The 16,525-nt window shown below is 51.3% G+C and overlaps 1 protein-coding gene across 3 annotated transcripts in view; it reads right to left on the reverse strand.

Moving 5' to 3' along the window:
* The window catches only part of LOC135198496 (sushi, von Willebrand factor type A, EGF and pentraxin domain-containing protein 1-like), a 94,547-nt gene that overhangs the window by 54,370 nt on the left and 23,652 nt on the right, over positions 1-16,525 (reverse strand). The window contains exons 11-12 of one of the 3 annotated variants that reach the window (XM_064226094.1): positions 10,800-11,017; positions 10,131-10,333 (exon numbers count right to left, since the gene is read on the reverse strand). In XM_064226094.1, the coding sequence (XP_064082164.1) occupies positions 10,131-10,333; positions 10,800-11,017 (421 nt within the window). Of the gene's footprint in view, positions 1-10,130; positions 10,334-10,799; positions 11,021-16,525 lie in introns of all 3 variants that reach the window. The other 2 variants (XM_064226095.1, XM_064226093.1) reach the window with 2 other exon arrangements.

Here is a 16,525-nt window from a genome sequence, read left to right on the forward strand (position 1 = left end):
CCCAGACACCTGCCTTCAGGACCTGCGCCACGGAGAAGTTCTTGCGGAACGCCAAAGAGGGTCCAATACCTCTGACTTCGTGGGCTCTCGGTCGGAGCGTACGGATGTCGTCACTACCATCAGCCTCGTACGCTCTCCTGATCACCTCTACGTAGCCAGAAAGAAAGAAAGCGTGTTCTTGGATACTTCTTTCTTGGTAACCCCAGTGCTAACGAAGAGGCGTCGACACTCAGGCCTGAGGTGTCGAGTTTTCTTCAGATAGCGCCGTAGCGCCCTCACAGGACAAAGCAGCATCTCATCCGTATCGTTTGCGGTGAAATCCATTAGGGAGGGGATTGTGAAAGACTCGAACCTGTCGTCAGGGATCGACGGATTCTGAGTCTTAGCTACGAAATTCGGGACGAAATCGAGCGTCACAGATCCCCAGCCCCTGGAATGTTTAATTCATTGAAGGACAGACCATGAAGTTCCCCTACTCTCTTCGCGATGCCAGGGCCAGCAAGAAGAGGGTCTTGAGGGTCAGATCCCTGTCTGACGACTCTCGGAGTGGCTCGAATGGTCTTCGAGTCAAACTCCTAAGGACGAGAGTCACATCCCACTCAGGTGGCCTGAGCTCCCTGGGTGGGCAAGACCTTTCGAAGCTCCTCATTAGCAAGGAGATCTCGAACGAGTTCGAGATGTCCAGTCCCCTCAGTTTCAGACGAGTGCCAGTCAGCCCTCTATATCCTTTAACTGTGGGTACTGAGAGGAGCTTCTCTCGGCGAAGAAATACGAGGAAATCCGCTACCTGCTGAAGAGTGGCTCTGAGAGGAGATAGACCCCGTCTACGACACCAACCACAGAAGACGGCCCACTTCCCCTGGTACACAGCTGCAGAGGACTGTCTGACGTGTCCAGCCATCTCTGTTGCTGCGCTGCGAGAAAAGCCTCTCGTTCGCAAAGAGATGGTGGATAACAGCCAGCCGTGAAGTTGTAGGGACTGGACTGCTCGGTGGTACCGCTCTACGTGTGGCTGGGCTAGAAGGTGTGCCAGTGGGGCATCTCTCTCTGGTTCTTCTGCAAGAAGAGCCAGCAGGTCCGGATACCAAACGGCTTGAGGTCGTTTGGGAGCCACCAGGATCATCCTGAGATTGGGAGTGACCAGCGCTCGGCTGATCACTTTCGAATCAGACAAAACGGGAGGAAAGGCGTAAACGAAGAGGTTGTCCCAGGGGTGTTGAAGAGCGTCCTCTGCAGCTGCCCATGGGTCCGGCACGGCTGAGCAAAAAACTTGAAGTTTTTTGTTGTGCCGGGTGGCGAACAGGTCTATGACTGGACGCCCCCCCCACAGGTTGAAGAGCCTTTCCGCCACTCTGGGTGTAGGGACCACTCGGTCCCTATTACCTGATCCCGACGGCTGCAGCTTGTCCGCTACTACATTCCTCTGCCTGGAATGTAGCGTGCTGACAGCTCTATCGAATGAGCCGTGGCCCACTCGTGCACCTGCACCGTCAACTGGTGTAAGCGGGAGAGACACTAGGCCCCCCTGCTTGTTGACGTATGCCACTACCGTGGTGTTGTCGCACATCAAACACCACTGAGTGTCCCATCAAGCGGTCTTGGAACTCTTGGAGAGCGTAAAACGCCGCCTTTGAGTTCCAGGGACATTGATGTGAAGGTGCTTGTCGTGATGGTCCCACACACCTGCAGCCAGCAACTCCTCCAGGTGTGCGCCCCATCCCTCGGTCGATGCGTCTGAAACAGCAGCATCTCCGGGGGGGAGTGCGTAGGGGCACTCCTCTTAAGAGGTTCCTGTCGTCGAGCCACCAGGCTAGGTCCTGCCTCACCTTCTCCGTGATGGACACGGGGAAGTAAGGTGGATCCTTTACCTGTGACCAACTCTCCCTTAGTCTCCACTGGAGAGACCGCAGGTGAAGACGTCCGTGAGGAACTAACTCTCGAGTGACGACAGGTGGGCCGATCACGACTTGCCATTGCTGCGCTGCCTGTTCCTGCCGAGACAGGAACCGGCCGGCTGCCTCCCTGAAATTTGCTGATCCTCAAGTCTGCGGGGCGGACTTGAGCTGCTACCGTATCGATCAGCATACCCAGGTACTTCATCTTCTGCTTGGGTTCGAGATCGGACTTCTCGTAGTTTATCACGATCCCCAGATCGCGACAAAACTTTAGAAGTCGACATCCCTGTCCTGCAGCAACTGCGAGCGGGAGCTCGCCAGACCAGCCAATCGTCGAGATACCTCAGAAGACGTATCCCGTGCGAATGGGCCAAGCAGGACACCAGCGTGAACACTCTCGGTGAACACCTGTGGGGCGGTGAGAGACCGAAGCAGAGTGCCCTGAATTGGTACACCGTCCGTCGTCGAAGATGAAGCGGAGGTACTTTCTGGAGGACTGATGGATGGGTATTTGGAAATACGCATCCTTCAGGTCCACTGAAAGCATGAAGTCGTTCTCCCTGATGGAGTCCAGCACGGAACGTGCCGTCTCCATCTTGAACCGAGTCTGGCGAACAAATCGGTTCAGGGGAGAGAGATCTATCACCGGGCGCCAGCCCCCCGATGCCTTTTCCACTAAGAAAAGGCGGCTGTAAAAGCCCGGTGACCGATCCACTACGACTTCTACAGCTCGTTTTGTCAGCATGGTCTTGATCTCCTGCCGAAGAGCGTGTCCTTTGAGGATCCCAGAACATATGTCTGCAGATGGACCGGGTGTGGAGGTGAGGGGGCCGAGATTCGAAGGTAGTAGATATCCCTCCCGAAGGACGTCTACTATCCAGGGGTCTCGGCACCGTAGCGCTGCCAAGTTTGCCCGCCCAATGGCTCGCCAGGCACCCCCCCACTTCCGGCAGCTGGTGAGGGGGAACGCCGTCCCTAGCGTTTCCCACCTCGCTTCGACTTCTTCCCCAGCACCTCCTCGGGAAAGGAGGGCTGGGAGGAGGGCTGGTTACGGCCTCCTTTACTAGAAGTTGAAGCAGGAAGAGTCTTTCCTCGGGGCTTCGATGGAGCAGCCGTCTTAGCAGCCGAGGAAGCGCTAGCTAAACTCTTAGGCTTAGCCGCAGATGTACGAGGTTGCCCAGAAACCTTCGTAACTGCCTGGTGAACCAGACGGTCACTGTCATCAGTGCGCCGTCTTTCCACCGCAGCGTCCACCATCTCTCCGGGAAAGAAGGAGCGAGGAACTCTTCATTGGTCCGTTACGTAGTCCATTTACCGCCGTTCACGCCCGGCCCCCACCCTTGGCTATCGTGTAAGGACAGCGTCCCTACGACGGAGAACCAAGTGGCCCACAGGTTTGCCGTCTGATGGGCGAGGTAGGAGATGGCCCTACCTCCAGACTGGCACAGTCTCCTGAAGTCGGGGTCGTCTTCGAGGGCAGCGCCCCCGGCGTCGGCCGCGGACCTTGGATACTGTGAGGGACACAGATCCAACCAAGAGACTGCCTGGAAAGCTGCCATAGCGGTAGCTTTCCAGGCCCAGTGCCTCCTGCTGCGAGAAACCATAGGTTCTCTGACAGGAGCTGCTGCAGGGACACACCTGGAGTTAGCCTAGCTAGCTCCGGTTAACTTATGTTTGGGCGGTATGGATTCTACTGATGGCACGTAGAACTTCCGCTGTCGCTGCAGAGGAGGAGGAAGTAGCTTGGAAGACCGTCCTGACTTAAGTGAGATCCTCCCGTCCTGAGACGAAATACTCCACCTGGTCAAGGACTGAGTCTGCAAGCTCCGATCGCGGCAGTCCCACCGTCAATTTGGGTTCCCTCTTCGGGCCCCAAAATGACTCGAGCCGGGACGTGGGCTCAGATGGTGGTAGCGGCGATCCTTCCCCCACCCAGGTCGTTGTGCTGACGACAATCAGCGCAATAACCTGGGCAAAGTTCCTCTGGATCTCAGGAGTTACAGCGTCCTGAGGAGTAGGACCGTCCAGTCCCTCCAACAGGAGCAGCTCTCGAGACCCTCCTCCTTCAGAAGGCAGGAACAGCAACAGACCCCTGACGGTCGCCTCCAACCACTTGCGCGTACGACCTGGCTGGTCCTACAACCATGCCTGGTTCGTGCGGTCGTGGCGGGATCGTGAGCGGCGCACCTCTCACGATCACTCCTGGGTACCTCGCTCTTCCCGGTGTAGCCCGAGGAAGTTGAAGGTATAGGAGAGACAGACCTGACGCTCCCCCCCCGTTCGCTGGCAGGACCAGCGTACGTGGGGGGGCTGCAGCCGATCACCAACCGCCGCGTGGGGATCGTACTGCAGGCCTGGTCGTGCCGCTCACCTGTGGACGAGCGGCTCGACTGAGCACGTCGACCCCGATCTCGTGCGTCAGACGAGCTGCTGCTGGCCACCGTCTCCGTCCGGTCCCTGTGGGAGCGGCGGTCAGGTGATCTGCAGAGCTCGCTTTCGCGGTGGTGAGACCGGTGAGACGTCCTCACGGCACGTCAAACCGCTGGTACCAGCCGAAGCTGGTGCCGTGGTCGAGGGGACCTCTTCTCAGCCTCAACCCGTGGCCGGTCAGAGACCGTCACGTCAACCCGAGGTACCGGCTGGTCGCTACGAGACGCGGCCGCTGGCTGGCGAGCGTCACTTGCGCGACTCTCGACAGTCTTCTGCTCCGTGCCTCTGTCGTGACGGTGTTGGAGCAAGCTCAGGCGTCTTGACGTTGGCTGCACGGTCGCCCGAAGGAGGACCGTACACTCGGTACCTTCTCGCGAACGAGAAGTCGAGCCAGGTACCTGACTTAGCAGCAGTGCTACTAAGACCAGGCGCGGATGTACCAGCAGTAGCCAGCACATCCTTGGTCCCCGTCTTCTTCTTCTTCTCAGAAGAGGAGACGGGCCCCGTTCCCGAGGGAACAGGAGGACCAGCAGAAGCACCCCCCGTCACGCCAGAGCGAGACGGGCCCCTTCGAAGGTCCCGTAGGAGCCTTGGGGGGGCTTAGGGGGGGAGGAGGCAGCCTTCTTCTTCTTCGCTTGGAAGCCTTAGAAGTCGAAGGGGAAGAGGCGGCAACAGACGACGAAGAAGACGATGAAGACGACGACGACATCTTCCTCTTCTTCTCCTCTTTCTTCGTCAGCTCTCTCAGGACGGACGTCAGGTCTTCCATCCACGGAAAAGTCGGGCCAATTGCCGAAGCAACACGCCCCGACTGATCCTGTCCGGAAAGACCTGAGACCGGTGCAGCACCTCCATGACGAGACGCGACGTGGGCAGGGGCAGGCACGGCAGGAGCGGCAGGAACACCAGCAGCAGACCAGCACCATCAGGACCAGCACCAGCAGGACCAGCACCAGCAGGACCAGCAGCAGCAGGACCAGCACCAATAGGACCAGCACCAGCAGGACCAGCACCCAGCAGCAACATCAACATTAGAGTCCCGCACCGCGCGCTTCGTAGGAGCGGCGCGAGGGGCTGGGCCAGCAACACTCGCTGCAGGTACGGCAGGTACGGCAGCATAATCCGGCGTCACAGACCTCTCCATCTCAGCCAAACTCATCATTGGGACGGGCGATAGATCCAGGGGCGCACTTTTGGGCAGCGAAAGTCGGGCGTCGGCAGCACATAAAACCAGGTGGCGGCGGCACGCCCCTCTTAGGCACGGCAGCGATCGGCATTTGAATTGACGCCGTTGGAGTCACTGACGCAATGTGTTGCGTATACACCACATGAGGAGGGCGGCGTACGCTGGTTGTTGACACTGTAATTGGTCGTAGTTGTAACCACACCATGAGTTACCACTGCCGACCCCGCTAGCCGTTGAATCAAAGCCTGGATACTGGGGGCGCCCTGCAGTCCCAACGACGCCCACACCTGTTTCCAAGGTCGTCACTCACAGAAGGCACACCTGAGGGAAGGAACAGTCGGGTCAGTTAGAGGGGCCACCCTCACGCCTGGGGGAGGACGAAACCCCACCCAGAGCGGACGGAAGACCCCGAATACAATTGCACATCCGGGTATCGGGCACCCATCCTCCACACTGACGGATCGAGTGAGGAGAAGGACTCCGAAACCCCCCCCGCAGGGAAGGCGCAAATCGTGGGGGGCTGAGCTGGAGGCAGGAAGGATGACGAGGTATCCGTAACCAAAGGAGTCGCTGGAGAGCTTTCCGACTACTCCTTGGTCAACCTACGCCTCTTCCTACCCTCGTACAGCACCCACTGCGCCTCGGACCAATTTACACATACATCACATGGTTCGGTTCGGGAGCATTCTCGCCCCCGACACCGAAAACATAACTCATGAGGATCAATATCTGGGTAAGAGCGGAATCCGCCGCATTTACGCCCCTCCAACCCGGGACACACTCTACGGGCAGTTTGGTGGGCGCGGCGAAAGCTCTTCTTGATCCATGATTAATTAATCTTCACCTCAATGAAAAATGAAAACAAAGAAGTACTTACAATTTCAATTCAAGACCACACACCAAAGGCCAGTCATTAAGAAAATTAAATCCAAAGCACACGACGAAAATAGCTGGGGCAGAGCGATGACGAACACGTCCTGTCACACCACGGCCGAAAGCAAAGTGATTCTTCACCCGCATCGGGCGCGCGGCCGCGCGCGCGCGCACGACCCCGGACAAGCAGTTAACTACGTTCTCCCCTTGTTCGAAGCTTACGACCGTCCCAGCTGCCGCTAGTTACCTTCCTATTGTTAAAGGACCGAGGGGTTTGTATTACGTATCGGAACAGAAAAGAGCACTTACTTACGATTTTCATCTACACATTTCCAACCCAATCTACGCTCGGAGCGAGTGCTCCCAGCCCTCGGCACCGAGCATACACAATACGAGGATCATTCTTGGGAAAATGAATTCCGCACTTACGCCTTCAGTCCGGCACTCGGGTAATCGGAGGGCGTGGTGACACCAAGATCCTTAATTCACAAAGAATTCAATGAAATGATTGTACTTACAATTCAGTTTCACTAGATAATTAGAAAAAGAAAAACCACAATCATGCAGAAAGCAAACGACGATGAAGCGGGCAGAGAGCGATGATACACGGTCCCACACGCCAGCAGGCCGAAAGCAAAAGTGATTTTGTTTACCAGTCGCGCGCTCACCGCGCGCGCCTGTCGGACAAGCAGTTAACTACCGAACCCTTGTTCGAAAGCTTACGACCTATCCAGCTGCCGCTACCAGTACCTTCCTATTGTAAAAGGTACCGAACGGTTTGTATGCCGTGTCGGAACAATGATCTATTAGATCTTAAGGAATTATCCCTCCCTGCAATCTTTGCGTTTACGTGTTGCAAGACCGATTCCGCATGACTCGAACAAGGCAATTCATACGACACCTTGGTATCCCTCTTTAGTCCAAATTAGCCATGTCAATTCCAGGAAGAAGCATACTGGCCGGTGTTTCTGTCTTCTCCGAAAGGTTATTGAATTGACGAATCAAATCAATCACCTCTGCATATGAGGCCAGAAACTCTTGGTTTTCTCCTTTTCCTCCGGCTCTAGTGTACCATTCTCCGTCACAAGGGATGGTGTTGTCTCGCCTCTATCTTCTGACAGACGGCCCGGAATTCCACGGCCGCCTGCCCCTACGGCCCGCGGTCTCTTTGATCTTTGCTGGCGCTGTTGGCTCGATCCCAGATAGTCAGCAGGGGAACGAGAATGTCTCACATCTTCTCTGCTCAGGCAGATCTAAGAGCGAGAACCTCGTCTAGATCTCCAAGATGAAGGCTCCCTTAAGGACAGAGATAAGTTCGTCTCTATTAGTATTGGCATTGTTTTCGAGCGTCGGCGAGCCCGGCCTCGACCTTCTATCCAGACGGACACTGCCTTCCACGAACGTATCCGCCGAGGTTGCCAACTCTCTATTTTTCTTACTTTTAATAGGAGCGTTATCGTCCTTCGTGACGTATTTTTGAACGGCCTTACGGGAATGCGAAACTTGGGGACCTTGCATTCCATCCTCTGCTGCACCTTTCGCCGCCAATGTCGATTTTACCAGAGGTATCGCAGTTTTTGCGATCCGAACTGGCAACTCCGCCCTCGGCCCGCTAGCCCTCGACCGGCCGTCCACCTCTCTCGCTTGTTCGGATTCTTGCGAACGGCTTCGTCTGCCAACCTTGTGCTTAATAGCCACTGACTTTCCGACCTTCTTGCTGACTTGGAAATGACAGTCTTGGTCCGAAGATGAGGAAGAATTGATTCTTCTCTTCTTAGCCCGAGGATCCGCCAGGAACTCCCGAATCCTCCTCCAACGCTTGACTGGCGCTCGCCGTGACGTTATCGGACTTAGCGATGACGCCGAACTAGAGGAAGAAGACGAAGAAGGCGAATCACACTTTTTCTTTTTGTCTCTCTTATTCATTCTCTTCTCTATATCCTGTAATTTCTGCATTACAGTTTGCATTGACGGGTCAGAAGGCGGTATTAGCGTCTGGGTGCAGCGAAAAAGGCCGAGAATCGGTCTGTGACGTCATCTAGCCTGCCATATAGGAGTGTGACGTATGTTGTGACGTCATCCCTCTCGTAGGGGGAGACTGAGAGGTTTCTGCTGGCAACCGCACGTTTCCTGCCAAACTACCTCCCACGTTCTGCATCGCTGTAAACACTGAGTGGGATGGTGAAGCCGCGGCATTAATTCCCATAAATTGCAAGCCCGGGGGATGAGGGAAAACATTCAGCGCTGCCGGACCCTGCTGGAACCGTGACGTCATATAATGCGCAAGCAGACCATCCAAGGTTGGTACGCCTGGTAGGCCTAGCGCTGACCACGTACCATCTAAACCTATGCGCTTGAGTAGCAGGAGCCTGGAACAAAGATGGCGGATCTCCCCCTCTACTTGCTGGGAGAACAAAGGAGAGTGCAAATTATTCATAAAATTACCCAAGGCCCCTCCTGACGTTTCCGATACAGAACGCTAGGAGAAACCGAAGGGGAATATGAGACAAATCAAAAGCAGGTGGAGAAACATATGGAGCAGCCTGGTTTATTGCCGATACAAAAGAGCCGGTAAGGTTTGGTCATCCAAAGATGGCGTCACCCCCTTCCTTTTGTATTGGCTTTTCCCATAGAACTTCTTCCACTGTTCCACCGACCAACCGCGACAAACAGAACACGGATTAGTAACCGTACATACATTTTCCCTGCACCTACTACAAGTTGGATGAGGATCCGTCGACACCAAAGTTAGGAACCTAGAACATGGAAAGCCACTGACTCCTGGGCATTTCCTTTGTCTCCTCTTCGAAACGGTAGACGATCCCGATGTTGAGGCAAAATTCTCCATCATACCACGTATACACTCTTACGACACACTGATCACACTTGGAGAAAGAAAAGGAATGAAAAATAAAAAATGAAATGGATAAAGAACGGGCAAACTGAAAAACTGGCTTTAAATCAGATAGACAGTAACACGTCTTATCTTAAAGGCGGTAGGAAAATAACTGGTGGGTCACAGGTAGCCGTGGGCATTCTGGGTATACATGCCCCGTGACCTGGTATAGATGCCATTAGTCCCTGGATCTCACAAGTGTAATTTTAATTCTACCGGTTTCCAGCTTGGCGCTAGTAAATCCTAATGTTAAGACCGAAGGTTTGTTTCGTGTATGAACAAACCTGAAGTTCTTTAAAACAAATTAACATTAACTAACACCAACATTGGGCTGCATAAACTAAATATACGGTATTAACTAACAGCAATAAACCTATAAAACTTAATCTGCAATGGAAGTTGTATCGCCTGCAGTTTTCTTGGCAAAAAACAAAAACTCGACCTTGAATTGCTAGTCTTTGGTGCTAACAACCCAATAATATGCTAAAATAAGGCAGTGTTTCACAAAGCTCAAAAGTTCTGAGTGATGACCATGTACTCATGACCACAAACAATGGTCGAGACATGACCATTTACTCATGACCACAAACAATGGAAGCGCAAACTGGGTTAACAGCCAGGACCCATGGAGTTGCACACATATGCACAGTACATCAGATTCTGTTACCTTCACAAAATTTTTGTCTCTGACATTTAGTGATTAACAAAATGAGCTGAGCAATATAGGTAAAGGATTTGTTATGAATAAAATAATGAATAAAAGAAACAACTGTTTTGTCTCATGAAGTATATCAGTTAATTGTAGCTGCCTGCTACAAGGACAGGGTTATTAGCATATTTATATACATACCTTCATTGTTGACCAAAGATGAGGTATCAAATGATGCTAATGAACCAGCTAAAGCTCTGCATGATGGTGCCTGAGAACCATTACTACTTGTCCCACTCTGGGTATCAACAGTAACATTTGTGGAATCACTCACTGCTACTGTATCCGTTGAGCCAAGACTGTCACATGCTGACCAACTACGCATACTCATGGAACGAGATGTGCTGTTGTAGAGATTACAAAACTTAAGAAATCATGAGTGTTTTTCTCACTGTGCAAGATGATCTGAGCACTAAAGAAGAAAAATAGCAGGATTCAGAAATCATAATTCAATTTTTTATAATACGGGAATGGGACCTAGGGTGAACAGGAAGAAAAAAATACACTTGGATCTGAAAGGGCAAAGAAACAATGCAAAGATAGGACACCTTAGATCTGTTCCTGCAGTGACTAACAACTCATGTAAAAATTCCAGCATACAGCAAGCTATCAGTATATTAGTATATAAGCATAATCCTCTCATAAACTGTACATATTCAGTATGCATTTAACAATTTGCAATAAAATCAATGCTAAACTAAAGGAATTTCCTTATTTTAAATTTTACATCAAACAACAATCCTAAAACAAGTCCCTTTAAAATTAAATAAATGTCTATAATATTAGTCACTGCTGAACACATCTACTCACCTTGACGACTGCCGAGCAGACCCAATAGATTGATAGGAAATGTTATCGGGGTTGTCTCTGTGTCGAGACCGCCGTACACTAACACTCGGCACAACAACCCTATGCCCTCGGCTTCGGTGAGCATGAGGTGTGTACCTTCCATTAGAGTTTCCTCCATGTGTGTCAAACATCACTGCTGGTCGGTGACGTACAGCTTCTTCATATGAGGGAGGCACACCCTGCTAGTGATTGTAGGACAAGTTCTAATTAACACATCCCATAAGAGTACTTCTAAAAATATTATCTAAGTAATTAATAATGTTATCACAATGATTATAAAAATGATATTGTTATAATACAATAAAGTTTCATACATACTTACCTGGCAGATATATACATAGCTAAGACTCCGTCGTCCCCGACAGAAATTCAAATTTCGCGCCACTCGCTACCGGTAGGTCAGGTGATCTACCTGCCTGCCCGGCTGGGCCGGACCAGGACTAGGAACCATTCCCGTTTTCTATCATATTTTCTCTCTCTTCCACCTGTCTCCTGCGGGGAGGCTGGGTGGGCCATTAATCGTATATATCTGCCAGGTAAGTATGTATGAAACTTTATTGTATTATAACAATATCATTTTCATACAATGAACTTACCTATCAGATATATACATAGCTGATTGGCACCCTTTGGGGGTCAGAGACAGCTAATATGGAATAGACAGGTAAACAACATATGTTGTAGGTATAAAAGAAAAAACCTTGGTTCCTACCTGATAGGTGGTAGACTTCGTGGCTGTAGCCCGGTAGTCTGCATCACCTCAAGACTTTAGCGAGATATTAGATCTATGGCTAGAGTTCTTTGTCTGTCGATGGGTATAAGACCGCTTACTCGGCAGAGCCTAAAAGGACTTTGTCAATGGGTACTGGACCACTTCTATGACACCACACCTTGTGAAGGAGCATAACCAATCCCGACCACCTGATCCTAACCACCATGTTAGTATATAGAATTGTTCTGAGTTATCCCCGAACTCATTACAAACAACCCATAACTCGAAACGAAAAACTCATTCATACAAAAATTCTCAAAAAAAAAAAAAAAAAAATTTTAATACTCCCCTAAAAGATATCACAAGAGTTCCTTACTGAACAACAGTGACTGGCCGCCAGTGCAGCACCGAGCCCTCTTTGTCAGCAGAAATCTAGAACAATCTAGTAGAAGGTATGTACAAATTTAAGGATTGGTGTTTGCTCCCGTACCCAGTATTGTATCCGCCGATACAAAAGGTCCCAGAGAAAAACATTTCTCGTAGGTCACGCGAACGTCTTTAAGATAGTGAGATGCAAAAACTGAATTGCACCTCCAATATGTCGTGTCAATGATTTTCTTTAACGACATATTCTTCTGAAAAGAGAGAGACGTCGCCACTGCTCTAACTTCATGGGCTTTTACTCTTAAAAGCGGAAAAGAGTCGTCAGGACAGAACTTGTGAGCATCCGTAATGACGCTCCTAATGAAGAAAGCTAATGCGTTCTTAGACATGATTCTTGTGGGGTCCCTTAATCGAACACAAAGGGACTTGTCTAGAAGCCTCCCATTTGTTTCTTTCTTTGTAAAGAAGAAACTTCAAGGCTCTTACCGGGCAAAGAGACCTCTCTGTTTCTCTCCCTACTAGACTCGATAAGCCTTTGATCTCGAATCTCTTGGGCCAGGGATTCGATGGATTTTCATTCTTCGCTAGAAAAAGAGTTCTAAACGAGCAAAAGGCCGAGTCTTTGTTAAAGCCGACTTCATCTTCTAGGGCATGAAGTTCGCCAAAACCTCTTTTTGGCTGATCGACAAAGATAGGAGAAACAAGCATTTTCTTGTTATATCCCTGAACGAAGCTACGTGGGGAGGCTCAAACTGTCAGACGAAAGGAACTTGAGAACTACGTCCAGGTTCCAGCTGGGAGGAGTTAGTTCCTTCGATTTTGTCGTTTCAAACGATCTAATCAAGTCGTGCAGATCTTTATTCTCAGCAATGTCTAGGCCTCTGTTTCTAAATACTGCCGAAAGCATGCTCCTGTATCCTTTGATCGTCGATACCGACAAATGAGAGACCTCTCTCAAGAACAAAAGGAAATCAGCGATTTCGGTTACAGAGGTACTGGAGGTTTTTAGGGACAACTTCTTAGACTTACACCACCTTCTGAATACCTCCCATCTTCGACTGATAGACTCGTCTAGTGGAAGCTCTGCGGGCTCTTAGCGATAGCGCTTGCAGCTTCGCGAGAAAACCCCCTCGCTCTGACAAGTCTTTCGATAGTCGGAAAGGCAGTCAGAGCGAGAGCGGGGAGGTTTTGATGAAACCTCTCGAAGTGTGGCTGTCTGAGATGATCCATCCTTTTGGAAGGGATCTTGGGAAGTCTACTGTCCACTCCAGCACCTCTGCAAACCAATCTTGTGCTGGCCAAAACGGGGCTATCAGGGTCATCCTTGTCCCGTTGGACGCTACGAACTTTCTCAACACTTGTCCCAGGATTTTTGAAAGGGGGGAAAGCGTACACGTCCACATAAATCTGAGACCAGTCCAGCAGGCAAGGCGTCTACCACGAGAGCTCTTGGGTCTTCCGCCACTGAACAAAAAAGACTTCCAGCCTTTTGGAAAGGAATGTGGCGAACAGATCTACGTGAGGAGTGCCCAAAGATCCCAAAGGGACTCTGACACACCTCTGAATGAAGAGTCCATTCTGTGTGAAGGACCTGGCTTCTCCTGCTCAGTCTGTCCGCCCTGACGTTTCTCGTCCCCTGAACAAATCTTGTCAGGAGGGAGATGTTTCTTTGTGAGGCCCAAATTAGCAGATCTCTTGCTATCTCGTAAAGCGACACTGAGTGCGTTCCTCCTTGCTTCCGAATGTAGGACAGGGCTGTAGTGTTGTCCACATTCACTTGGACCACACTGTTCGTCACAAAGGGTTCGAAGAACTTTAGCGCCAAGTGAACTGCTAGAAGTTCTTTGCAATTTATGTGCCAGGACACCTGTGCTGCCTTCCAGGTGCCTGACACTTCTCTCTCTCTTGGTCCATAGTGTTGCTCCCCAACCCTTCTCCGATGCGTCGGAATACAACACTCGGCTTGGGGGTTCGGAACTTCCAGAGAAATTCCCTTGTTCTCTTTTAGAGGGGACAACCACCATTGCAGGTGTGGTTTCATCTCCATTGGAAGGAGAAAACTGTCGGAGAGAAGTCCCGTCTTCCAGTTCCAAGATCTCCTTAGGAAAAAACTGAAGAGGGCGAAGATGTAGTCTTCCTAGAGGAAAGAACTGTTCGAGCGAGGAAAGGGTGCCTAGCAGGCTTAACCATTCCCTCGCCGAAGTCCGTTCTTTCCCTAAGAAGAGAGAGACTTTTTCTAAGCCTCTCACGATTCTCTCTTGCGAAGGAAATACTCGAAAACCCCGAGAATCCGTCTGAATCCCCAGATAGACCAAGTTCTGTCTGGGAATCAGTTGTGACTTCTCGAGGTTCACGAGTAGTCCCAATGCCTTTATCAGGTCTAGGGTCAAAGAAAGGTCCTCCAAACACTGTCTCTCTGTTTCTGGCCCTGATGAGCCAATCGTCCAAATATAGAGAGATGTGACGGCCTTTGAGGTGAAGAAACCTCGCCACATTCCTCATCAGGTTTGTGAAGACCTGAGGAGCTGTGGACAGGCCGAAACACAAGGCCCTGAACTGAAAGATCCTTCCCCCCGTCATGAAACGGAGGTACTTCTTCGACGAAGGGTGAATCGGGACATGAAAATAGGCGTCCTGGAGATCCAGCGACACCATCCAATCTCCTTGACGTAACGCCGCCAGGACTGAGGCCGAAGTCTCCATAGAGAACTTCTCCTTTAGAACGAACTTGTTCAGAGCGCTGACATCTAGAACTGGTCTCCAGCCCCCCGAGGCTTTCGCAACCAGGAAAAGCCGATTGTAAAACCCGGAGAGTTTTGCTCTAGAACCAATTCTATAGCTCTTTTGTCCCACATTTGATTCACCATCAGACGAAGAGTATCCTCAGTACAGGGTCCCTGTATCTGGCTGACAGTTCCCAGCGGAATGGTCGTTAGTGGAGGACTGTCTTGGAAGGGGATAAGATATCCCTCCTGATTATGGACATGGAAGAGGCCGTCCGAGTTTATGAGTGACCAGGCGTCTGCAAATTCGAGAAGCCTGGCCCCCACTGGTGTTTGGAGGCTGTCTGTCTCACTTCCCTTTCTTAAAGGGATGGGAAGGAGCCTTACCTCTCCTCTCAAGACCTCTTCTCTTAGAGGTAGCTCTGGAGAGAGGGCCTCCTCGAAAGGGCTGAACCGTAGAAGTCGGTCCTTTCTTGTCAACTGAAACAAGTGGTCTCTTCTTCCTTGCAGTTTGCAGGAGAAGATCCTGAGTCGCCTTCTCAGTCAGTGATCGAGAAATGTCCTTCACTAACTGAGAAGGCAAACAGGAAGTCAGACATGGGAGCAAAAACCAGGGCTGCCTCTCTGTGAGGGAGAAAAACCGCCTTGGTTAGGAAGGAACTAAAAATACTCCTCTTCTTAAGGATTACTGCTCCGAAAAGAGAGGAGATTTCTCCTGATCCGTCTTGTACCGCCTTGTCAATACAAGCAAGAATACTCAGAATGACTTCGGGGTCTAGACCATCCGAGTCATGAGCTTTCTTAGACATCACCCCAAGGGACCAGTCTAGGAAATTAAACACTTCCAAAATATGGAAGAGTCCCTTGAGGAGATGATCCGTCTCCGAAAATCGCCCAATCCAAAGACTCGCGAGCTCCATTCAAAGCGTGTCTCCTTGACGAGTCAACCAAGGTTGAAAAAGTCCGCTTCGGCTGCCGCTGGGAGAGAAAGGCCCATGTCTCCCCAGTTCGGTACCAGAAACCTCTCTTGCCAGAAAGTATGGCTGGAGGCATACAGAAGGTGGTTCTGCCCAGATCCTTCTTAGACAACATCCATTTGTCTAAGGACTGAAGCGCTCTACTCATAGAGATCGTAGGTCTCATCTTCAAGACCGACGAAGACTTAGGCACAATCGCACTCGAAACAGTGATCGAGGCGAAGGAGGAGCGGCAGGAGTTAAAGAAATCTCCGTATTCCGTTTAAAGAAGGTCAGTCAGAACTTTATAGTTCGAGACTCCTTCTCTACCGTCACCCTCTTCTTCCGAATCTCTACACCGTGTGGAGAATCGGCCTGAAAAACGAGAGATCTTCATCCCGTTCTCTCTCTATGGTGACAAACTCCTACTAGAGAGGGGCTCATAGAGTGAACCGACTCTCTCTCACGTCTAAAAGAAGTCTCGCGTCTGCTTGATTCTCGCGCTGAACAGCTCCTCGCGCTTGGCTGGCGCCTTGCGCTTGTCTGGTGCCTCGCGCTTGTCTTGCTCTTGCGCTTGGAGGCTGGCGCTTCACGCTTGGCTGGAGCGTGTCAGCCTGGGCTGGCATCATCACGCGCCTGGCTGACGTCTCGCGCTTGTCTGGCGCCTCACGCAATGTTGACTCCTCGCGCCTGGCTGGCGCCTCGCGCCTGGCTGAATCCTCGCGCTTGGCTGGCGCCTCGCGCTTGGCTGAATCCTCCCGCCTAACTGGCGCCTCGCGCCTGGCTGGCCGCCCTCACGCCTGAGCGTATCCTGATCTAGAGCTCGCTCGGATAGATCCTGAGGTTTGTACGACTCTTCGCGCCTGGAAGCGTCCCCATGTTCTGGAGGACGCTTTAACGGTCTGGCTGGTG

The sequence above is a fragment of the Macrobrachium nipponense genome, chromosome 22, assembly GCF_015104395.2.
Source record: "Macrobrachium nipponense isolate FS-2020 chromosome 22, ASM1510439v2, whole genome shotgun sequence".
Lineage (NCBI taxonomy): Eukaryota > Metazoa > Arthropoda > Malacostraca > Decapoda > Palaemonidae > Macrobrachium > Macrobrachium nipponense.